This window comes from Ursus maritimus, unplaced genomic scaffold (assembly GCF_017311325.1).
Source record: "Ursus maritimus isolate PB19 unplaced genomic scaffold, ASM1731132v1 scaffold_24, whole genome shotgun sequence".
NCBI lineage: Eukaryota > Metazoa > Chordata > Mammalia > Carnivora > Ursidae > Ursus > Ursus maritimus.
In genome coordinates, this window is record NW_024424897.1 from 17,144,172 (window position 1) to 17,168,796 (window position 24,625).

General features: G+C 42.6%; 2 protein-coding genes and 1 long non-coding RNA gene across 4 annotated transcripts in view; 2 read left to right on the forward strand and 1 right to left on the reverse strand.

Annotated features, from left to right (window-relative positions):
- Positions 1-18,739, forward strand: part of NSF (N-ethylmaleimide sensitive factor, vesicle fusing ATPase) — a 147,310-nt gene extending 128,571 nt beyond the window's left edge. For both annotated transcript variants that reach the window (XM_040640450.1, XM_040640451.1), the window contains exons 18-21: positions 12,016-12,150; positions 13,216-13,329; positions 16,586-16,641; positions 17,094-18,739. In XM_040640450.1, the coding sequence (XP_040496384.1) occupies positions 12,016-12,150; positions 13,216-13,329; positions 16,586-16,641; positions 17,094-17,139 (351 nt within the window). In that variant the 3' untranslated portion in view covers positions 17,140-18,739. The remainder of the gene's footprint in view (positions 1-12,015; positions 12,151-13,215; positions 13,330-16,585; positions 16,642-17,093) is intronic.
- A 1,991-nt stretch (positions 18,740-20,730) lies between these two features.
- Positions 20,731-23,437, forward strand: LOC121104978. Its single transcript, XR_005837356.1, has 2 exons — positions 20,731-21,465; positions 22,843-23,437. It is a non-coding gene; the product is annotated as an uncharacterized LOC121104978 (long non-coding RNA).
- WNT3 (Wnt family member 3) overlaps positions 22,870-24,625 on the reverse strand; it is a 46,147-nt gene continuing 44,391 nt past the window's right edge. The window contains exon 5 of the mRNA XM_040640452.1: positions 22,870-24,229. The gene's annotated coding sequence lies outside the window, so the exon portion shown is untranslated. The remainder of the gene's footprint in view (positions 24,230-24,625) is intronic.

Genomic DNA, 24,625 nt, shown 5'->3' on the forward strand with positions numbered 1-24,625 from the left:
GAGTTACTCTCCGAGTGGATTTCAGTCAAGGAGAAAAAGGACTGGGGGTGAGGGGGTGTAATGCCAAAATTGTGTTCTAATGATTGCCTTTATAGCAGCGACCCCCAGCTTTTTGAATGCGTACCCTTACCAGTAAAAAAAAAAAAAATCTGAGCTTATCCTCCCAACATTTTACTACATCTCTTGTTCTATAAGATGATGTTCATTTTATTATGATGATGTTCATTTTAAAACATAAAAAAGGAAACTTTTTGAAGAATGCGATCAAAAATAGAAATAAAAGGAAGTTCTATTATTTCCCCATCTTAAAGGCACCTGCTGTACCCTAGATGGTAGGATTTCAGGTGATTCTTTTTCTGCTTTATTGCTTCCTATATTTTATAAATTTTTGACAGTAAGCATTTATTACTTTATAATCAGGAAAAAAGAAAAAATGTGTATACTATTGTTTTCATTTTTAACTAGCAGCATATAACTGTCAAAATTCTTTAATTCCAATCCTTCCAACTGATTTGCTGTTTGCTTAACAGGGTTAAATGAATGTCCTTTGTCTCTAAGCTTGTCTATATGTAATTTTTTTTTTTAACCTTGTTTTTTCTTGTAAGGCTGATTTAATTTAAGGTCTGGTCTGTAAGACGCCCTGTGATCCTGAGAGGAAAAGTGTGAAAGTGTCTCATGCCTCTCACAGTTGTCCTCGGAGACCCACCTGGCATTCAGCTCAGTGTTGTGCTTCCAGTAGGAACTCATGATGCTGGAATGCCAGTGTGACGAAGGTTGCCGAAGGTAGATGGTGACAGTTGTATTAAGTTCCACGGAAGGGCAATGGGAAGGGTTTTTTCCCCATCCAAAAATATTTCTTTTGACATGCAAGTTTGAAATATTACTTTATAGAATCTATGCTTATCCTGGGATGTGCACTTAATAAGCATTTGTTCCACACTGTAGAAATAAAGGGTGAGTGAGACGTTGTACCTGCCCTCAAAGAGCTTATAATCCAGGACCACCTGTTCGGTTGTGCAATTGGTGAACAAAGTGTGTACAAGGTCAAGTGACAATTGAGAGTTAACGTTTAGCCCACGCTTCGCTCACCAAGCCCTATCCACCCTGGTATGGGGCTGCATCTGCTCTGAGTGGGGTTGCTGGATTTGATAGATGCAAATAAAGGACACCCAGTTAAATATGAATTCCAGAAAGATATCAAATAATTTTTGGTATATCTCATGCAGTGTTTGGGGCATATTTGGGTCTTTATCTGGCAACCTTAGCCCTGAAAGTTACTCCTACAAGTAGGTGCTGGGCCTTGCGGGGGTGGGGCAAGGATAGCTACAAGCTTCTTTCTAGTTCTTCCACCTAGGAAGGGTTTTGTTTTGTTTTGTTTTGTTTTGTTTTTTTAGTTAACTGAGTCTAACTAGTATCCCTGTCACAATCCAGTGATGGAGAGAGATGTGTAAACATGATATATCTAGTTAAGTTTTATAAGTGGTGTGGGTTCCAGTGGAATATAAAGGAAAGCACAGTCCATTTTACTGAGAAAATCTGCTAATGTTCCATAAATAGTTCTTGATCTTGGTCTTGAAAGATGAGTAGAAGGGGGGGAGAAGGTTATCAGGGCCATTGTGCCACAGTAAGGCATTCCAGCTCTGAAGCAATGAGGAGAGATGGTGAAGGATGCCTCAACGCCAGAATGCCAGAATTAGCAAATTTTTATTATTTACACACTAATGGATACTTGGAAATGTAAGGATATGTTTTGTGTACAGTTACTTATCTCAGGCTTCATGTGGCATATTCCGTTTCCCTGGAGACAAAAATAGGAATTAGTAAGAAATCAAAAGCTTTATTTTCAAATGATGAAAGTTTAACCTCTTTAAATATCTGTTCTTATACTTTAGCCTTTTTTAAGAGGAAAAAATTGCTACATACCTTTTTGGTATCTGAACTGTGTTAGAGAATAAGGATCATCATTACAAATCATATGCACGTGGGTCAGTAATATCAGGAGTAACAGCAGGAACTGTTGGAATGTCTACAGCTCTGTGCAGGTCGTCATGAAATAGGTCCAGTGTGCCCTGTTTTGTTTTGTTTTTGTTTTTTGTACCTTTTCTTGTTCTTAATGGTTTTGCTATTAGCTGTGACTTGCAAAATCGCATTGCATTGTGTTAGCCTACCTACCTCTGATGGTTCCCACTTTTCTCATTTGCCACTTGTGGTCAGCTGTGAGCTAAAAAAGGCAACCACTGGGACTCACGAGTTGTTTGTCAAGTAACCAGGCTGCAAGAGCTGGAAGAGCTTTCCTGTGAACAGGGCCACATTATGATTAACATGGGCCCTTTCCTCCATTAAAAAAAAAATCAGAATTTTATTTTCCAATTGTTGGCATTTCAAACATTTTCTTGGGGCGCCTGACTGGCTCAGTCAGTGGAGTATGTGACTCTTGATCTAGGGCTGTAAGTTTGAGCCCCACGTTGGGTACAGAGTTTACTTAAAAATAAAATCCTTAGGGGCACCAGAGTGGCTCAGTCGGTTAAGCATCTGACTTGATTTCAGCTCAGGTCATGATCTCAGGGTCATGAGATGGAGCCCCGAGTCGGGCTCTGCACTGGGCGTGGAACCTGCTTAAGATACTCTCTCTCTCCCTCTGGCTCTCCCCCACCTAAAAAATAAATAAAAATGAAATCAAATAAAATCTTTAAAAACAAGAGTAATGACAAAACATTTTCTTTGACCTGAAAGGTCTCTTTGTTTTGATTTTATAAGAAAATAGAGGGGCACCTGGGTGGCTTAGTTGGTTAAGTGTCCAACTCTTGGTCATGGCTCAGGTCTTGATCTCATGGTTGTGAGTTCGAGCCCCGCGTTGGGCTCCACACTGGCCATGGAGCCTACTTTAAAAAAAAAGAAAAAAAAAAAAATATATATATATATATACACACACATACTTATATATATGTATATATATGTATATGTGTATATATGTATATGTGTATATATATGTATATGTATATATAAGTATATATATATGTATATATAAGTATATATATGTATATATAAGTATATATATATATATACATATACATATACATATATATATATAGAATATTTTTGTGGGCCCTTCCAAGTTTTATGGGCCCTGGCCACTGTGCCCACTGTGCCTAATGGATAAGGTGGCACTAGCAGTGAGTAAAGTCACTTGAATCTCACTTTATTTTGTTTTGTTTTGGTCTTGGGATTAGAGGATTTTTGTTTATTTCTTGGTTCTGTGTTCTGGATAGCAGAAATTGTTCAGCAGACTGGCCTCCAGTTAAGTGAGGGCATGCCGATCCGAGTTCGAAAAGGTTGGGGCCTGTGGGAATACACGGAGTTGTGTCTGGTTAAGTGAGGGCAGAGTGTAGAGAGAAGACAAGTTTTGAAATATCTTGGACTTAAGAGATCATTGCAAACTGGTAGAAAACTCTGGAAAGCGTTTCAATAAAGAGGAAAGCTGTGGATAAAAGTCACAGAGGTAGAAACTAAATGAGAAAAGAAGAAAATTGACCTGATTAGAGCACGAAGGTCATTGTAAGGCGCATCAAACTAAACGTCCAGAGGGAGAGAAACTTCTGTGGGTGCAAGACTGAGGAGTTTGGATCTGCTAATGAATCAGTGGTCATCTTAGTTCAGTTTCTAATGAGAACTATTCCTTTCGGCACTGACAATACTGTGGCATGATCAGTACAGCTTTATTTTCTTAATTTAAACTTTTCTCCTCAGAGCGCAGAGATCATAATTCCTAGGTGATGTGTCTCCCTGACTCATAATTAAGAGATCAGCCATTGCCGATAGTTAAAAATTGCACAGATGAGAACAATGGACAGCAGAGCATAATGGAAATATCTAAGAGGCCTGAGCTCTAGCTTCAGCTCCCTGCCTGGATATAAAAGCTGCAGACAGGTCACTTCACCTCTCATCCCAGGTTTCTCATCTACAAACTAACCAGGGGAGGACTCGGTCATCATTAGACGAGGTAATCTTCAAGAGCTACTCAAGTGTGAAATCTGACGATTCAGTGTCTTTTTCACAAATTGATCCTAAAATATTCTGTAATATCGTAAAGTGATCTGCTCTTGCCTGTAGTAATTATTTTAAATGATTTGAGGTGAAGTGTCTCATTTCATATCCAGTCTGCGTCGTGAATTCCCCTCCTTACTGTCCTCTGCCCTGCTAACAGCACCATGAGGTAAACTAAGAATTTGCTTCAGGGGAAAAGCTAATGGAGAGTTTGAGTTGTCTGCCTAGTTGTAGCATGATTTATTTGAAACATCCTTCCTTTGGTATTCAACTTAAACATTTAACCACAAAAAAAAAAAAATTACCAGACATTTGAGCATGAGAAATCAGAAATGCATGTAGAATACTGTCCTGGCTCCTGGTTGTTTTTGATGGTAGTCAGTTGTCTCCCTTGTTTTGGAGAAACCAAGAGTTGTAGGAGATGCTTAACAATACTTGTTATTTCACTAGCTTGAATTAATGGCTTCTGATGAATCTCCTCTTTTCCCTGTTAGAGTAGTCTGTATTATCCAATCAATCGCTTAACTGTTCATCCATCAGATGATTAACTACAAGAAGGAGATGACAGCCTTGTGGCATCCACTGACATTGTAACTGACGCATACATGCCGTTCATTCTAGATTATTTTCTTGAAAACTTGTTATAGCATTCCCCACGTGGGGCTCCTAGGTGCAGACTCTGAACTGGTAGATAGTTATTTTCCTATTGAACACTTGGTATAATGTGCATTTTTCTGGGGCCAGAACAGAGAATGTGACAAGGAAGGAGTGCTCTGCATCCTCGAAGCCTGCAATGAGATCACCATTCACTCATTCAACACAAATGTATTCACTTCTCAAGATGTACAAGGCACGGTGCTAGCCCCAGACATATCAATAGACCCAAACAGACAAAAATCCTGTCCTCCTGAAGGAAGGCCAGCAATAAATACAATAAATAAGTAGAGACGGTAATTGAGTAAAGTATTTCGCATGTTAAAAGGTGATGCATACTGGGGGGAAGAGAGCAGGGTAAAGGGAGCTGAAGAAGGGGTGTGCAGTTTTAAATGGCGGAGCCCGGGGGGCCATGTGGGCCTTGTGGAAGACGTGACATTCAAGCAATGCTGTGATGTCAGGGAGAGAATCACGTGGATGTAGAATGGAAGAGCGTTCCAGGTGGAGGGAGCACAGGAGTCTATGTGCCGGGCATGCTGTGCTGACAACCACAAGGACAGAGATGAATAAAACATGGCTCCTACCCCCAGGGAGTTGACAGGCTAGGAACAAGATTCAGACTTGCAAATAAGGGCAGCGATAAAGTTGTATAAGAACTATGGTGGGTAGAATGTTTTCTTAAAAGTCTCTATGTTGAATAATACAAACTAAGTAAAAATGTGTGAAATTCTTCCCACTTCATGAATGAAGCTTGGATGCGTGGAGGAGTAGAGCATGGCTTCCTGGGAAGGCTCCTTCACACCCCTGCCCTGAACTGTCCTCTCCCTCAGAAGCCTCTGGCTGAGGCCACTCACTCTCAGCCTCTGCCACGACTCCTGAAGGCGATGGTTGATCTTTAGTTCAGGCCTCGTCTGGGCCTCCCTGGAACCCTCGTCAAGCTGCACATCGGCGCTCTCCTCTTCCCGAGAGTGAATCTTGGGAATGCGCTCTCTGTGCATCATTGCCAATCAGTGCCCTGTGTTGTGGGGGGAGGGATTTGCAGACAGCCCACTCTCGCCCACCCAGCTAACCCTGACCTAACCGTAGCGTTATGGAGTCCTGACATCCAACACGGAGTTGCCCTCAAGACTGTTCATTCAAGCTCGCACCTCCTTTCATTCTCGCCTTCTCCGAAAGACTCCCTTTCGCCAACCTTCTCCGCCCGGCCCCCACCAGCGCTCTGACAGGGAGGTAGGATTTTTATCCCATGTGTATGATTGAGGAGGAGACCGGGCACTCAGAAGTGAAATAATCTGCCCCAAATCACATGGCTATGAATGACGGAGCCTGTCCTTTTGCTACTGCCCCAAGCCACCTATCCGTCAGGGACTTGCCGCTCCTTCTTGCTGTCTGCCAGCCCTGGGCTTGCCTTCAGAAGGACGTTGTGTGTGGGAGGTCTCGGCGGGAAGGTGCGGAGCCTTCCTGGGCTTGCAGACTTGAAGAGCGAGCACTTTCCACCGGCCCCTGGACCTTCCTGCCCGGAGCTGCTAGGATCCTCTTTCTCTTCCTCACTCTTCTGCCTCCTCAAGAACCTTCTTTAGTTTCCTGTTGCTTTTTATATCAAATCTCCTTCCTTAGTTAAGCATTCTGAGTCTTCCTTTCAGTGGCTGCCCACTCCCCTCTCTCTAAAAAGACTTCATTTTCAGCCCTGAGCACTCCGCTCAGCTGCCTCCACCACCCACATAGGATTTAGTAGCATTAGAGACCCGTCCCTTCTCCTGCAGGGCCGCCTCTGTGTCCGTGACTCTACAGTCTACGGGAATCTTCGTAGATGCCCCCCCTCCAATGAACCTGTCCCCTTATGCTTTGTCCCCTCGGCCGTTATTAGTTTGTGCTTGCTGGTGTGTTACTTGGTCCTGATATCTGAATGTGCATTTGCTCTTCCCAGCTAAGTTATACCCTCTCTGAGGGCACAAACCAAATCTCATAATTCTGTGAATACCTGAACAGAATAGATTCTTGTTAATGGTCTGATCGACTCGTCTTTTAATTACTGGGTTTATAAATTCTTAATATTCTGAAAATTTTCACTCTCAGTTAGAAAAACCTCAGATTCCAACAATCAGAGAATAAAGTTTAAGGCCCCCAGCACACAGCAGTTTTGAGTTGCACTTTTAAACTCACTTCTTAATCCATTTCAGGGTTCCCAATTGTTCACAGTTAATTCTTCTTACCGAGAGTGTATTACACTTGCTCAGCATTGAATGATATGGAAAGAATGGCCTTTCTTTACTGCATAACTGACTTTACTTTTGTTCACAGGTTAAAATCAGCCCTTCCATTTCACTGCAGTATTATATCGGTGGCATTTTTATTTAAGAAAAAAAGCTTTCTTCCACATGAACTTTTGTTACAAATCAGTTTATTGGGGCCAATCAATGGGCAGGACCTATGAAAGGGTGTGGATTATCTGGTTAGTCCTTTGTGTGGCAAAAGGCTTAGATACTGCTTAGTACTTTGTTCATTCTTCATCATGTAAAGAAGTGTTTTTTTGAAGGATCAACACCTGACTGAGCCCTGCCTTTTTCATGGAAATGTTTTCACCTGAGTTGCTTCTTATGGTACCAAGAATTAGTTAACTAATACTTATTTAACCTTGGAACAATGTTCATCATAATCCGATTGGCAGATAGTCATTTTATTTAGGTCCGTTTCTTTATTGTATCAGGAACTAGCAAATCTCAGTAAAGAGTATGCTGGGAACTGTTTTTTTTTTTCCTTCAAATAAGTTATCATTCTACTTTTTTTCTTTCCATCAAGGGCCATGTTTCCATGCTGTAGACTTAAGACAAGTAGCCACACATTAATGAGTTAGATTTCCAGTCTTGGGTTGAACTCTACTTTTATTTTTAAAGCCGGCTTTCCTATTACATGCTGCTGGCGGCTTTTCATCCAAAATGTTCTCCAATATGATTTACTACATTAACACACTCAGAGTTGTTTTTTCATGATAAAGCTTCCTCATGAGCATTACCACTAATTAATAGACAAAATGACCCAGCACAATTTAATTATTTGGTAATGATTTTCGGTGTTTTCTTAAAGATGATGCTTTACAAGTCAAGGCCTGAACTTGCCTGGGTCATGACCTCTCTGCAGTGTTTGCAGTCTTGTTAAACAAGAAGTAAAGCAAAACATAAATTAGTGTTTCCATTATAAGTTGCTCTGCATTGCCCAGTCTTTCAACACTCTGAAGAGCATAGTCACGGTTAACGTAAGAGAAAGTTTCACTTGGAAAATGGCAATTCCAGCTTTCTGGAGTGAGTAAGAAGTTTCTTCCTCAATGCCTTTCTTCTAGGGCCAACATGTGGCCCTCCTTGAGAGAAGACAAGATGAGGGAGTTTGAATTATGGGCTATAGAACATTAAAAACCTAAGGAAAAGAAGAGAGAACAGTTGCCTTTCATTGTAATGAGAGTGTACCAGCCTGTGTGGCCTTCAGCATCTATCAGCCTTCAGGAATGTGTTCCGAAGTTTACCGATGGAATTTAGTGTTGAATGTTAAAGCACTGCTCTTCTGTGTTAGTAGAAATGTGTATTTCTTTGTGTGTTTGTGATTACCGCAACTCCCCAGTTCGTGTTTTTATTATTTCGCCTTCAGACTTATATATTTCTGCTCCTTCTGGCTTGGAATATCCTTCCCCTTCATCTTGCTAATCAACCTACTCATTCCTTAAGACTCAGTTTCAGAGAAAGAGCAGGTGTTTCTCTGCCACATGTTCCCTCCCTCTACCGTGACATCCTGTGCATAATACCCCCACCTGTCCATAAAGTATCGTCGTTATCTCTTTTGTAGCTCTCTCTCTCTCTCTACAGGGTCTATTCCACATTCATCCAGGAGCTTGATAAAGGTCTGTTGATAATGTGTTTGATTTTTAGCTAGTTGATTTCTTGAATGATAATAATGATTATCATTCAGTCTGTATGCCTCCCAGGTATACCTCTATCCTGTGGTCTTTGCATAGTCATCTGTATGCCAGTCACTGATTGTCTCAACTTAGCTTCTTTGATATGCCTTTGTTTATGTTGGTTCATTTTCCATGATTGCACAGTAGGTGGACAAAAACAGTGAATAAGATGGAGAATGGTTGGTCTGCCTTATTGATGATCATGGTATAATGTTTACAAAACCCAAACTGAAATTGTTTTGGCATCTGATCTTCAATTTCTTCACATCTTTTCCTGAGTTTAATTTTCATGTAATAATTTATTTTCTTGTTTATTTTATTTTTTTAAAGATTTTATTTATTTGAGAGAGAGATAGTAAGAGAGAGCACGAGTAGTGGGGAAAAGGAGAAACAGGCTCCCTGCTGAGCAGGGAGCCCGACGTGGGACTCGATCCCAGGACCCAGGGGTCATGACCTGAGCCGAAGGCAGACACTTAAATGACTGAGCCACCCAGGCGTCCCTATTTTCTCATTTATTTTAACATCCTGAGTTTTTAAGATCCATGAATAGGTTTAATGATTGTATTAAAGGCTTATCTGTGGAGTACGTATGTACCATAAATCTAATGACATACTTTAAAATGCATTCCTCTTCCATTTTCTAAGTAAACATTTTTTTAAATGTGTTTTTCTTCACCAAGAAAAGCAGTATACAGTTTGGGATTCTGGATCTGGCTTCCATTCCTGGATCCATCATATATTAGTAAAATGTCCTTCAACAAATTACTTGTATCTGTGAGATTCAATAGCTTCATCAGTAGAGAGAGCAAGTACTTAATTCTTAGGATTATATGAACATGAAATGAGACATTGATCTCAAGAGATTGCCATTCTGCAAAATAGGAGTAAACGGGAGTCTCCATATGGAATGGTGAGGTACCTGGATCCCTTCCCCCATCTACTCCCAGTATGCTGGAAACTAGGCTTTATAGCCTTCAGGAAGGAGATTGGAAGATTCTTCTCTGGGAGAAATGCACACATCCTGACCTTTGAAGGACCCCCAATAATCAGCCACGTCTTATCTGATCGTGCTGTAGTGAAGCCCTCAGACTCAGAGCTTCCAGTCACTATTTTAACTCTTAAATCTGAATAGTCATCCAGCAATCACCAGATACTTGAGGGAAAGCTCCAGTGAATGAACTCCAGGGAGACAGGACAAAGCAGAGAACAGAAGAAAACATTTACAAAATCTGTAATATTCACACAACTCTAAAATAAGGCATCTATCCATTAAATACAATAGGACATAGTAAAAAAAAAAATTAAGAAACAAGAAAGAGCTGTTAGAAATGAAAATATAGAAAGAACTTAATATAAAGGTTGGAAGATAATGTTGATACTAACCCAAAAAATATTTGAAAGAGAAGTAAAAACCAGGATCAAAAAAAAGAAAAAAGAAAAATATATTAGTTTTAGTAGACCAGTATGCAACTAATGGAGGGTCTGGGGAGGGGGGTTAAAACCCCCAAAAAACAAAAACAAAACAGAAAAACATAGAAAATGAATGAAAAGAAATATCAAAGAAATAATCCAAGATATTTCCTAACACTGAAAGATTTTTTAGTTTAGAAAGGACCCATCTAGCACCAGCATAATGAGTAAAGAAAGACTTATCTCAAAGTATGTGATTTTAAATTATAGAATATAAAGGTAAGGAAAAGGTCCTTTAAATTAAAAAAAAAAAAAAAAGCAAAAGTAGAAGCGAGGAGTCAAAATCAGAATAGTATCTGTCTTCTCACCAGCAACACTGACAATTAAAAGACAATAGAGTAATGCCTTCAAAATTCTGGAGGGAAAATTATTTTTAGCCTTGTTCTGTGTGCCTAGCCGAAGTCTCACGTATGGAGTGGACAATATTGATGGTGGAATAAAGGCATTTCCAGACATTCAGAGTCTTTACATTTTTACCTCCTGTGCACCCTCTCTCAGGAAGTTTTTGAACTAGGTGCACCACGGAAAAGAGGGAATAAATGAAGACCAGGATGTAGGGGATCTAACAGGAGAGAAGAAAGTTCTAGAACGGCAGCTGTGCAGCAGCAGTCTGTCCGACTCTGAGAATCGAGGACTCCAGGAGGGGGATGCCCGACACAAACAAACTTTAAAATTCCCCAACATGTCTGAATGTATTGAAAGGATATTCATGGGTGTGTGTGTTTGGGGATGAGCTTGTAATAGGTACCTGGTAAAGGACGCAAAGGGTGAAAATGGCAGTTATTAACTCTAATAAATATAAAATGTTTCCTAAGAAAGGAAACATAATAATAAGTGGCTTAGCTGTCAACCATATTTATATAATCATGATAAATACTGAATATAGCTTTATTCAAAGACTATGAAATAACCACATTGGAAGAACAAGAAAAGGGGCACATGGCAGGGGTGTGTGAAAATTTAGTAGTAAATCCCCATCTTCATTAATAGGTGGTCAGTAAATGATATTTGAAGCTGAAAACAAAAATCTAAAAATGGTGGTGTAACCTTGTTATTTAAAGAAAGGGAGTTGAATACAAGAAGAAGAGCCAAGAGTTTAAAATGAAAGCCTTTCGAGAGAGGGAATCAGGAATGGTGGCCTAGGCCTGCTGTAGTTTTTAAGCATTTTTTGTATGTTTTTGGGTTAAAATAACTGACATTTTAAAATATTAAATGACACAGTTATGTAAAGCACTTGGCACCATGCCTTTTACAGTTAAGTGTTGCATAAATGTAAACAACTATTGTTCCCCTACTCCTTTTTTTTTTTTTTTTAAGATATATTTATTTTAGAGAGAGAGAGTGCGACTGGGAGGAGCAGAGGGAGAGAGAATCTCCATGCCGAGCGCGGAGCCTGATGCGGGCTCGATGCGGGCTCGGCGCCAGGATCCTGAGATCATGACCTGAGCTGAAACCAAGAGTCAGACGCTTAACTGACTGAGCCACCCAGGCACCCCTACCTTCCTCCTTCTTAAAAGCATTATAAATCTTTGCTAAGTGGGTGATACAGACTTACCGTTCATGCATTTCCTTTTTTCCAATCCGCACCATACGTACACCGTGTTGGCCGTGAGAAATGAATTACAGCATATACTTCAGTGTCTTTTTATTTGGTTTGTATGTCTCCCTGACTTACTCATCCATTATTTCATTGACGTGAATGACAAGAAGGAGCTGTTGCCTTTCTGAATCCCGATTGCGATACTTTCCTTTAGATTTTCATGAGGAAAATTCTGAATTTCTTTTCTTTTGCCTAACCCCTTGCATTTCTGCAATTAAATAAATGGCTATTGTTCAGGCTTTACTCTCGTTTCCTAACTGGTCTTACCCTGCATTTTAACACATTTTCTCCCTGTGGTCAGGGCCGCAAGCTTCTTATCATCGGGACCACTAGCCGCAAAGATGTCCTTCAGGAGATGGAGATGCTGAACGCTTTCAGCACCACCATCCACGTGCCCAACATTGCCACAGGAGAGCAGCTGCTGGAGGCTCTGGAGGTGATGATGACTCAACGGACCGCAGACTGTCTCTAAGAAAGGAGTCGGGGCAGGGAACTATGCTAAGGGAGTGCGGCGGACACTGCACCCCGTGCCTAGTTTCTGTGCTAACCCAGAATAGGGCCCCTGGGATACACCTCCCGTCGTTTCAGGAATTCAGGAAGGGATGAATGTCAGTGAAAGTGAATGAATCTCCCGTTCCTTGGTGTAGGCAGCACCCAGGCTGCCAGGAATGAGTGACTCTGTGCCCACCATGAGGGATGCATACAGATGACATGGGCCAGAGCCTTGGAATGGGGGAAGGGGACGGTAGAGTAATCAATATGTAGAAAATTCGGTCATTCGCAATAGCTTTCTACTCATTTACTTGCCTTTAATAAACTGGAGTGGTGATTAAAACCTTAGAGACTTCAAAAAAGCTACAGAAGTAAAAGGAACTGCTTTATTAACAAGTTCATAACATGGAAATGTCTTAAATTTTTTGAGGATGACAGAATTTAGATTTTTGAAAACTGTAAACTTCATTAAACTTTTGATTAGTATCAATGTACACAAATGACTTGAGATCTGAAAGAATGTGATGTAGTGATTTGTTAAGCAGTGGTAAAAGCTTCTTAAAATCCTCAAGACCCGTGCAATTGGGGCATACTCCCAACAAAACAGGAATTATCTATATGATGAATGTCTCCAGGTTACCTATGTGAGCAGCTCTTGTGCCGAGGTTGGGTAAGAATTAAATTTAGTCTCTGCTTTGACACATGTTGAAATTTTTAACTGGTATTTATTATGGGTTGAAGCCTTTTTTTTTTCCCCTGTCCCCAGCAAATGTATATCTAAATTATAAAGGAGATCTCTAAGAAAACCGGATTTAGAATACCAGTTTTCACTTTCATAATTGTACCTAATGGGTTTAAGAAGGTCAGGTTGGATTTTAAAATAGAAAATCCTGTTAACTTGAACCAGTCAGTTCTTACTACTCTTCTTTTAAAGATAATGTGAGCATTAACTAATGTTGCTGATGCATTTATTATAAAAGTGCTTTCGTTATTTTTATTGTTTTTGTAGCTTTTGGGCAACTTCAAAGATAAGGAACGTACCACAATTTCACAGCAAGTCAAAGGGAAGAAGGTCTGGATAGGCATCAAGAAGTTACTAATGTTGATCGAGATGTCGCTCCAGGTAAGAGGCTGCGTTCTCCGTAGGATTCAGACACAGGAGCTTCGTGACATACCAAGAGGCTTTATATTTCCTTTGCTAAGGTTTTATTTTAAGGATTTTACTTTAAGTAATCTCTACACCCAGTGTGGGTCTCGAACCCATAACCCCGAGATCAAGAGTCACCTGCTCTGCTGACTGAGCCAGCCAGGCGCCCCTCCTTTGCTAAGGTTTTAATTAGTTTGTTATAATTCTCTTATTTCTGAACTCAAGTTGCTATTCATAGCCTGCTTCTGAGACCAAGCAATAACTTATTAGTACTTTTCTTTCTCACTTCTTAAAATTCAGAAATAGAAGAACAGATTAATAGTTACTTTCCATTTTAATTTAAGGAGTCATTAGATCTTAGAACTGGAAAGGGCTTCAAAGAGGCAATTGCTCTCTTGTCATCACCCCCTGCCCCCATTTTAGAGGTGAGGGTCCTGAGTGTCCCACAGGTGGTCAGTGGGTTATCCAAGATCACATAGCCAGTTATTGATGGAAGGAAGATGGCGTTATCAGAGGTCCGGAAGCTACTGTGCATTACACCGAAAGGGGCCTGGGAGACCGTTTTAAGGGACAGGTTAATTGAATTGTACAGAGTAGACTTAGGCTCTCTGTATTTTCCCCTGGCTGGGCTCCTAGAAATTTCATGCAAACTACTGTGGGGTTAAAGCATCCAGGATCACATAGAAAACCGAGCCCTAGGCTAGTGCCTGGGCAAAGACAGATGAAATTTCTTTGGGACTTTCTCACATCTACTGGCAACTTATCTTTCCTCTTTTGGGGACTCCACCCCTCCACGTGTCCATCCTATGTCTTCCTATCCTTATCTGACACCCTGGTTAGATAATAAATGTATTCCTGCCAAGTTCTGTGAGTTCAGGGACCTTGGCTATCACTCACTGTTTGAATCCACAGTCCCCTGGAACAAAGCCGGACACACAGTAGGGCACTCAGTGAACTGTACTCAGGTGGGTCCATCCCAGGTCACTGGTGAGCAGATTGGCCGCGCAGCTGACATTATGTGTCACTGCTCAGTCCTGCCATCCAGGCCCTGTGAGCAGTGGGTGGCAGAGGTCAAGTTTGACTTCACGTTTACATCCGAAATAGGCTCTTGGACCAATAACAAATGGAGAACACGAAGTGAATGCTTTTTAACCTTTGCTGGTACTTTTATTTTAAAACAAATTGTGGCTTTCAGAAATTAAAGTTGAATGTACTGAACATTCAGCCAGACTGAAATTTATTTATTCTCCATGATGAGTGGTAACTTGAAGTTACAGACTAATCATTTTGCTTAGGATTATCCTTGGTAAAGGTGCATATACAGATGTATTCACTCTTTCCTTGGGAAAAGATAAATCTGTCAAGGTAGTCAGCTCTACTCTTCATTTTTTTTTTTGTTGGTTTCAGCATAATTTTTTTTCACTAATTGCGTAGAAGAAACTATGCAGGCTTTTCGCTCCAGTCCCTACCCCTTCTTCCTTTGATGCCTGCAGGTCAGTGATCAACTTCATGCCTCTCGTGTGTGTGGGGCAGAGAGTGAGAGTGGGGCACTCAGGCCTAATCTTCATGGACCTCGGAGTTTGAACCCCTTCTTGTCAAATGGATTTCGTGCAGCTGAGTGAATTCTCTTTAGATCTGCCTGAGAGAGACTGAGCCTAAGTGGAGAGGCATGTAGTTGAGCAGAATATAAGTCATGTTACCTCTCTGTTCACTATACACGATTCTGTTAAAACTTGCACAGTGCTGAGGATCTGCTCTGACTGGATGTCACCTGAGGGAATAAAGTCATTTATCTAGATTACTTTTTTCCTCCCTTTCTCTTGACTTTTAATTCCATAGCTACAGGCAAGTCAGTAAGTCGTTGCTCACACATATTAAATATATTTAATGGGCAAAGAGCTGCAAGTACTGACTGCAGCTGAGCTCCAGCCAGTTCCATTTTTTTTTTAAAAGAACTTGACAATTGATTCATATGTAATTCTATTCCCAAAGAGGGAAAATGTTTCTTTTGTTAGCTATTCACACTTTTTCTTAGTCCTTTGTAGTCTGACGCCTTAACTTTGATACATTTGAAACTTCTGTTCCATGTTTTTCTGGGATAGAAGAGAAGAAATCTTAAAAAAAAAAAAAAAAAACGGTTGGGGGGAATCCAGTTGCACATTTACCCACAGCTGCACCGACATTTGAAAGCTCTTCCTGGAGGGCAGGGAGTTCCCTCTTGGGAAACAGACTCCTGCTCTGGAACATTTTTTAAAAGTTAGGTATGTTTCTTACAATAAAAATTCATCTTAAGGAATTAAAGATGTTTTTAGTGATCATTTTTTAGATAACTTCACATCTCTGGTGGACCAGTGAGAACAGAATATAATTAAAGAAATTTGTATAAACATGAATATAAAAGGAAAATGAAGAGAGAAAATTAGTAATATCCTAAACTTGGCCCTTGAACCAAAGTTCCCCTATCTTCTCCTAGACTCATGATGCTTTTTTTTTTTTTTTTGAAGATTTTATTTCTAAGTCATCTCTATCCAACATGGGGCTCCAACCCACAACCCCAAGATCAAGAGTCACGTGCTCTACCGCCTGAGCCAGCCAGGGGCCCCTATCATGATGCTTTTCTATCATGGGAGACCTGGATTATCCAGGGGCCACGTTAGGGGAGTCAGCCCCACTCTTCATTTTTTTTACTTTCAGCACCATTTTTTTTCCCATTAATTGCAAAGAAGAAACTGCGCGGAAGACCAAGGCTAAGAAAAGCTAATGTGTCGATCATGCAGAATTAATAAGCTACTTTTTAGCCATTTAATCAACCTCAGTTGGTTTAAGTTTGGGCTCGCGTTTATATGTTGCATGAGTCCTAAGACTTGGATGCCCTTCGAACCCCCGTGAACAGCCACCGTCTGGTCTCACACGTGTCCTCGCAGACGTGCTGCCCCCTCACACAGCGCTAGCTAAGGGGGCGCCCAGCTGAGGTGCCGGGGGATGAGCAGCTGGGTCACTTGGAACCTCGTGCGTGGTGATTCTCTGTGCTGGGAAATCCTGTTCACTCCTCGTGAATGACGTAATCTGCTTCGCTGTGTGTCAGAATACTGGTCAGGGAGCCGGTAGCACAGTTCTGTGACTCAGCAGGGCACTGGTGGAAGTACGAAACCGAGCATTTCCTTGGCATGAAGTGCACAGTCATTAGAAGGTACCATTAACCCGTGTTCTTTATTTCTTTTGATGTATTTAGATGGATCCTGAGTACCGTGTGAGAAAATTCTTGGCCCTCTTAAGAGAAGAAGGAGCGTAAGTACACACAACACTTAAGGCCGTCAGCCAGGCTTACCACTGTGTTAAATCGCAGTGCCTGTTCTAAGCGTTGCTAGACAGTGCATATATACATTTGGATTCTCAACCTTTCTTGGACAACTTTGTTTCCATTTATTAGCGTTCTTCACTGTGTTGTAGGTCTGAGAGACCAAGCAAGGAAATTGGTTGTACTGTTGGCTTGCTCTCCTTGTCCTGCTTCGCAAAACTTCCTTGTCACAGTGCAGGAAAAAACTCGATGGTACATATTTATTGGAACCTGCTTTTAAATGCATGGGGCTATGACCATTTTCTTTTGTGAAATGCTTATCTAATAGCAAATGCATAGTAAAAAATGTAGAAAAACCATTAAGAAGCTTTTGGTGATTTTGTGGTAAATGGTTTTTTGCAGACCCTCATCTGTTTTTTTGTTCTGGGTGTTTCTGTTTCAGTAGCCCCCTGGACTTTGAAAATGAACTCTTTGCACACACACAGTGACCAAGGGAAGTGACCAAGGTGAAGACAGCCTGGGATCTTCACTCAACTTACTCAAGATCCCAGACAAAGTGAAATGTCCCTACCTTCACATGTGCTCAGTCTGCATGATTAGTGCAATAAACTCCCTGCCCTGTGCTTACTCAGATATTCTGTTTTGTGGAAGGCACAAATTTGCTCTAGAATGCTATGCTTACCTCTCTGTGCAAGCTAGGATGATTTCTTCTTCCTCAGTCTCGAAGTGTGGAGACACGCTGCACTTGTGAACACTACACATTGTAAGCTCCCGACCACCGTCACCACCCAGAAACTCTCAGTAACGTAATGATGTTGCAAGACAACGCTTGGCCTCTTAGAAGGAAGACTTTCTGGATGTAAACCAGGAGCAGTGACTTGGAGGTATGGGTTCAGAGGGATTATCTGACAGCTCCCCTGCGCGAACACTGAAAGCTTGGGTATTTGGTTAAAGGTTCTCCCAGAAAACTAGTTGTTATCTTTGCCTGAAGAAACAGGACTTTGAATTTCTGAGACGCTGTTCTCAGTCATTTTCAGAGATGTTTCCAAGTTGCAGTCAGGAGATCTTTCTTAATAGAGAGTCCAGCTATTACTGTTGGACGTGGCACCCGCTCAGTGTCACTCATTTGCTCCGTGGCAAGAGATGTGCCGGCCATTGCCACGTGGTAGCTGTCGTTAGCGACTTGGGAAAGACCTGTATGGAAAAAGCCTACACCCCTAAACAGAAAGGAGTCATTAAAATAAAGTCATTTATAAATCTCTCAGCACGAATTATATCCGACTCTAAATGGGAGAATTCTTTATGATATCAAAGGCTTATTATTAGTATCACCATTTTTCTTTTTCCTCGGTTTAATGACTTAGGACTTATTCTTCCTTTATGTTAAACCCTCTGTGCTGTCTAGCATCTAAATAAAACACTATTCTCCAGAAGAAACTGTTTTCTAGCCCTCACCCAGAGTCTTTCAACATCCATTCCAGTACGTTTAACACATTTCCTTTCCCCTCCACACGCTCCTTCCAAAGAGAAGGACATCCGGAGGTTTGTCTGATAACTGAGTCAGGAGGAAAGAATCAGGTCATCCTGTCTGTGATGACACTTACGGAGCAAGCCACTGACTCCCCACCGCTGCTTCCAATGCGGGGACGAGCAGTCAGCAGCCACCTGAAGGTTCTTCACGCCGCCCGTGAGGCTTGTGGCCACTAGTGGCGCTGAGCTGTCATGTGTCCCCATGGTAGAAGGCAGATCATCTCCAGATCCTGCCATCTGTCTATTTTTGGTTGACTTCTGTGTCACAGCTACTTCGTTTTGGGGTTTCATCCCTAGCTTATTTTGTGGCTTCTTAAAAAGTGGATTTTGTGTTGTATAATTCTGTGATCCCTGATGGCCAGTACCCCGGGTCCCCTGATCTGTTGTGCAGCTTGCCTCTTTTCTCCTCCCAGGAAAGCAACACACACTGTATTAACTTATGGCTCTCGTTAAGTGAGGTTCATGTCTTTGTGTTTTGTCCAAAACTATACTGAAAAATATAAATATATTGTTTCATGCAAATGAAGGAATGCAATAAAGAGTATCTATACTCAAAAACATTCTGTGGACCAGTGTTTTGTACAGAACGACACACGTAACTGATAGGAATGTGTGAAGAGGAGGGGGCTCAGAAAAGCCCCTCCTTGTTTTGTTATAACTAGCCTAAGGAGATGGAGAATTTTAATTTAAAAATCTCTGGTTTTCATTATTTAGGAAGTATAGTCACTTGAAAAGAGAAATACATCAATAGCGTATTTTCAAGAGTTAATGCACAAGAACCTTCACACTTATTTTACTTATTTCCACCTTATTAAAAAACTGAAGCAGACCAAAGCCATAAATGGGCTAGTAATAATCCAGAAAGGAAAATTGTTTCTCAATTAGAATTACTCCTTTGAAATGTACAAACCAAGGGATTCAGACACTCTCAGTGGGATTTCTTCGCATGTTTCATTTTGGAATCCTTTTTGCATTTTTCTGAGCTGTCGGATCTCTTAGCCTAAAAGCCCGATGCTTAGAGTTGGATCAGGTTAGGACGAAAGGCAGCTCAGAGAATCAGCAAGGCTCAGTGCAAAGAGGTCAGCTCCCCGGGAGTTGTCCACACCTCCTAGGAGGACCTCAAGGCCACCCTGGTCCCTGCATAACCTTGGGAAGGTGGGCTCTTGAAGCTATCCCAGTGCTCTTCAAAGTCGTGCTGGGCAGAGAGTGAGAGAGCACACGACGTCACAGGCCTACTGACAAAGCAAAGGAGACTGGCCGGCTGCTGCTTTAGATTTCTTCATATATGGAGGCACTGCGAACAGGCTAGTTTTTGTCAGAAGATATAATTAAAACCTCAAAAAAGGAGGTTATCTCATCCTTTCCGTATTTGTACATCTTCACTGAAATACCTTCAAAACTATATAACAGAAGGGCGCCTGGGTGGCTCTGTTGGTTGAGCGTCTGCCTTCGGCTCAGGTCATGATCTCAGGGTCCTGGGATTGAGTCCCACATTGGGCTCCTTGCTCAGCAGGCCCCTTGCTCAGCGGGGACCCTGCTTCTCCCTCTCCCTCTCCCTCTGCCCCTCCCCCTGCTCGTTCTTTCTGTCCTTCAAATAAATAAATAAAATCTTTAAAAAGATATATATAACAGAAAAACTATAATGGTGGCTAAAATCTGAAACATGGTTTGCCTTAAGGCTGTCTTTTCATGTCCTAAAAATTACAGTGAACAGCCTCTGCTTTAAGTTTCAGCAGCAAGTCCTGGAGTAGATTTGAGTGTGTAATAATCAAATCCTGGTAAGCAGACTTGGTGAAGCACTGAGTCAGCGATAACCAACCAACCCAGCCCAAGCACAGAAGGCAAAAGCAAGATTTCCTGTTCCTCGCCTGGCCGCTTGATTCATAAGCCTCTTCAAAGAAGACCCCGGGGAAGGTGTGGATGAAAGCTCAAAAAAGCATGTAAATTTCAGAAGTTATTGCAAAATGATCTAAAGTTTCTCCTCCACTGGCACGCAGTGCCGAGCCCGGGCCCTGGAGCCGAGCCCACAGAGGGCGTGTGCTGTGCGGACACCCGGGCATGACGATGCTCTGGGGAGCGCCGTGAGGGGCAGGAATCTCAAGCCGTGAAGACAGCATTTGCAAGGGGACTCACATTTGAAATTTCCCCCGCATACAGTCTCTCCACACAACCGACTTTGTCACACTCTGCTGAGTATCAGATTAATGGTAAGGTAATTCTTTGCCTCCTCGAAAGTTCTCTGTCAAGCTAAGAAAATGATGACAGCGTAGCGACCATCATTTTTCCGCATTAGCTTCCCTTGTGTGTGTGTCGATCAGCCACAGCTTACAAGTCCGTCCATGTACCCAGGGCTGGCATAGATGGACCACTGGATCACTGGATCCCATCACTGGATCCTTCTAGAATCACCTCCCCATCATCCCTCCCCCTGCTTTTCTCTGTCTTTCCTTTGCCTTTATTTGTAACCCCTCCCCCGAGCCTTGAACTCACACACTTTCTCCCCAGCTTTTTCCGTAAACCGCCGCATTCAAAGAGACCTTCCCACTATATTGTCTCTTTTCTTTCTTTTGGATCTTCTTTTTTTTTTTTTTTTAAACTTCTTCTTGTTTTCAGATGTTTATTAGTATTTATACTTATGGAGAAATTGAATGTTCAAGCACTGTAATAAACTGTGTTCTCTTTAATCATAGAATATGATTAATCGTAGAAAGAATTACAAATGGCCTCGGTAAGTATGAATAGGGACCATTTAAATGTTTGGCAATCTTATAGGTTAAAAAAAAAAGCACTCAGGATGCTGGGGAGATGAGTGTTAGTTTTATGTCAGAGAGAAGTACAAGATGAGCGGGGCTGTGAGTACGGGGATTTCTGTCTACACTCCACATCCGATTCCTTGCGCGGCCAGTACAACCATTTTTGTGGCTTCAGCTTTTCAGGGACTAAATAAGGACACATCGTGGGCACAGTAAAGTTCATGAGCATCTGGTCGCCACTCCAAGTCTAAGGTTAGAGGTCTGAACAGAGCGCGCGGCAGTGCATCGCCAGTGTGCAGGGCAGACTGATTTATTTTTATGTTGTTTCTGTCTCTGCAGTGAGATGAATAAGATTTGCCTCTCATAAAGGTAAATCAGGAGAAAGAGAAAGAAAAGGAAAGCATCTCAGCCGTGCTACATAAACTGAAGATGACATTTTATGGGTAGGTCTGAAGACCAAAGGATTGTCTGTCGTCATAAAACCGAGTTACTGCCCCTTGTCGTCGAGAGAGCATCGCGTGTGAGCTTCTGGTGAGTCCCTTTGAAGCAGCAGTCCAAGGAGAGCATGCCCTTCCTAGAGCGTGCCCACTGCTGGGTGCTTTCTGCCCAGCCTTCAAGGTCAGAGGACACCTGTTCCAGGCCACCCAGAGGCCAGGGCAAACCATTTCTTCTTCCCGACCAACCTACCCCTTCTATAGCTTAGCTGGCAGGAGGGGAAGCCATTTCCAGTCAGGTTTCATTTTCAATAGAGCAAATCCTATTTTCCCAATAAATGGAGTTGAACACATGGGTGAGGAAAGGATTAACCAACCCCGTGGGCTGCTGGCCTCGAGCCACGTCTTTTCAGTGTCTGTGACATTCATTTGTGCAGTGGCAGTGCTAGAAACTACGAAGGGAATTACTGCCCAAACCGCTTACTTCCAGACCTAGGAATTACTTGTCAGATGTTGACTTAGCGCAAGGTAAGCCTGTAAGAAAGTCCTGTAGTGGATGAGACCCACTGTCCATGACGTCTGAGATGATCCCGCTTAGAGAACGGAGGGAATGGCTTTACTTTGGGCCACTAACTTAAGGGTGCACGTTGAGGCCACCACATCCAGAAATCGGATATTCTTGACCTGAGCATGAATCTGGAAACTCCACACATTGTACAATGTATCCATTTTAAGTTTGTTTACCTTCTCTTTAATGACTTAACAGAAAAAAACTGCATGATGAAATATATTTTCTCCAAATATATATATATTTATATAATATATAATCTTAGTTAACTCAAAGGTATATACATTGTATAATAAATAATATTTATAAAAAGAGACTTTTTGAATATAAAATCAAAAAGATCAACAACTTCTACAACTTTTTACAAAACTTTGGATACAGCAGGTCGGTAGGAAATTTCTGTTGGAGACTATTACCTGACTATGGCGAGAATAATTACAATGCGCTCAGTGTACTATTATTAAATAATTACTTGTCAGCTACTTGAATACGCCCCAGAAACATGACTTTATCACTTTTAATATAGAATACATAGATATGAAAAGACTGTTCTGAAAATTTGTATCCGTTCTGCTGAAATAATTCTCACATAAAGCAAGCATTAGCCGGTTGACATGATTGAAAACTTTTCAGTCTAAGGTGAGATGGGGAGGGGCATTGCAGACTCTCTGGAGAGGGGGTGGGATGTGTATCTTTAGCCGAGCGCGTTGCCAGCAGATTCAAGAGTGCGGGCATGGCTTCTAGATGGTCCTGGCAAGCCTGCCTGAATGAGCAGGAAGATCACTTGACCCGGTAGCTGAGGTCAGGGTTAGGCAGACCAAAGACAGAAGGGTTTTGGAAAAGGAAGAAACAGCTTTGTTCTCGTCTCTACCCCTGCCGCCTCTCTTCTTCCTGATTCTCCCTAAGACAGAGCTGTGGCATTGGTTCGTGCTGTCTGATCCACTGGCGTCCATTCGGGACCCTTGAGAGGACCCGCCTGGAGCAAGGGGAGCTCAGCTGGGAGATGCTTTACCCGAGGGAGTAAGTGACTGCTTGCCCCCCTTCGAACACCTCCTCCTGATCCTTGGGAACTGCGTGGACTGGCGCGCTCTCTGCACACAGGTGAGACCAGCAGGTGTGTGTTAGAGAACTCTGCGTTTCTCTTTTACCCACACAGGCCAAAGGAGGGAAAGGAGACATGTCTTTATCAGAGCGGAAATGAAGGAACCGTTTTTATCCTCCCTATCTACAAGTAACCACATTGCAACTTCGGGCATCGCCCGCTACTCTCTCTCTGACCCTTTGTCTGATTTCTACCAAGGTGACCTGAACTCCCAACTGGTCTACCTAGAGTTGTTTTCTTGGGGAATCTGCAGGTGAGCAGGGCCAGGAGGGATTGAATGGCCCCTTCTAAAGATACCACTTCTTTCTTTAGGAAGCCACTGGAGCTGCAGAAGGCTCACCACCCCCTAAACATAACCTATTTACATTGTTTCGTCCTCTTTAAAAAAAAAAAATAAAAGCCAAAAAACCCTACGCTGCGTTCCTGGTAGAAACCGCAGAAGGGGCAACAGAAGACTGGGACTCTGACTGTAGTTCATCAGAGCCTCTCGTGCAGAACAGGCTTACAGAGGGAGCGAGACCGAGAAGAACACACAGCTGCTCTTCAAACAGCTTACCAGGCCACCCAGAGCTCCTGGTTCTTCAAAACTCCAAATCCTACTCCCACAATTGCCTTGGGCCTCCCTCCCACTTGATCCTAGCTAAACCTATGGCTTTTGTCAGAATGTGGAAGTCTATCAGATTGAGCAGGAGGAGACAGAGAGAAGGAGACTGCAGGGGTCTGTCCTACTTCGTAACTCCCACCTCACAGGCATCTTGGCATGTCACCAGAAGAAGCCGTCTGGAAACAGAATCTTGCCCGTGCTGAGGTCTTCACCACCAGGCAGAGAGCTCACGGCAGCCCAGCCTGTTCTGTCGGAGTAGAATTTTTTTTTTCCATTTTTATTTTCTTTAACATGTGCAAAGATAAGCCTGGGGTCTGTTCCTATCAGACCCTAGAGAACTAAAAAGAAAGCCCCTTCTTTAAAAACCACACACCATCCAGAGCAGGGTGAGAAACTTAAGAGAGAGGGCGAGGGAGGCCTCCCCGGCAGCGGGCGGCTCGGGTCCAAGGTCATTTACCGCACGGGCGTCTGGCAACAGTCCAGATTCCTTGCTGCCTGGTGCTGAGGGCCGAGCCCGGCTCCAGGTCGTGCTTCCCATGGGACTTCGGTGAATCTGCCAGCCACACACTTCACCCGTTCCCAGTGCCCTTTGGAAAACAAAGAGGAAGAATCAGACATGTGATTCCTTTCTTGGAGAAACCCCCCGTTGGGGTGCCGAGATCAGAGGCTGTGGATGGGAGAGCTCGACATTCCTCGTGTACTTGGGGGTAATGGGGAACTCAAGGGGCTTTTCCATACCCCCTCCTCTGCGTTGGGGTCCGCCGCTGAGGAAGGGTGTGTGGTTTAAACAGGAACAGGAAGCTTTAACAGCCACAGACTGGGATCCAAACCCTACCTGCCCCACCTTCTAGCTGGGACCTCGGGCAGCCGGAAGGCCTGTGGTGGGCAGCTGCCCCCAGACAGGAGTCCGCCTTGTAGAGAGACTGAAGGACCCTCCGGTCCAGGGCCCTGTTCCCCACGAGACTAGACACGTGCACTGTGCT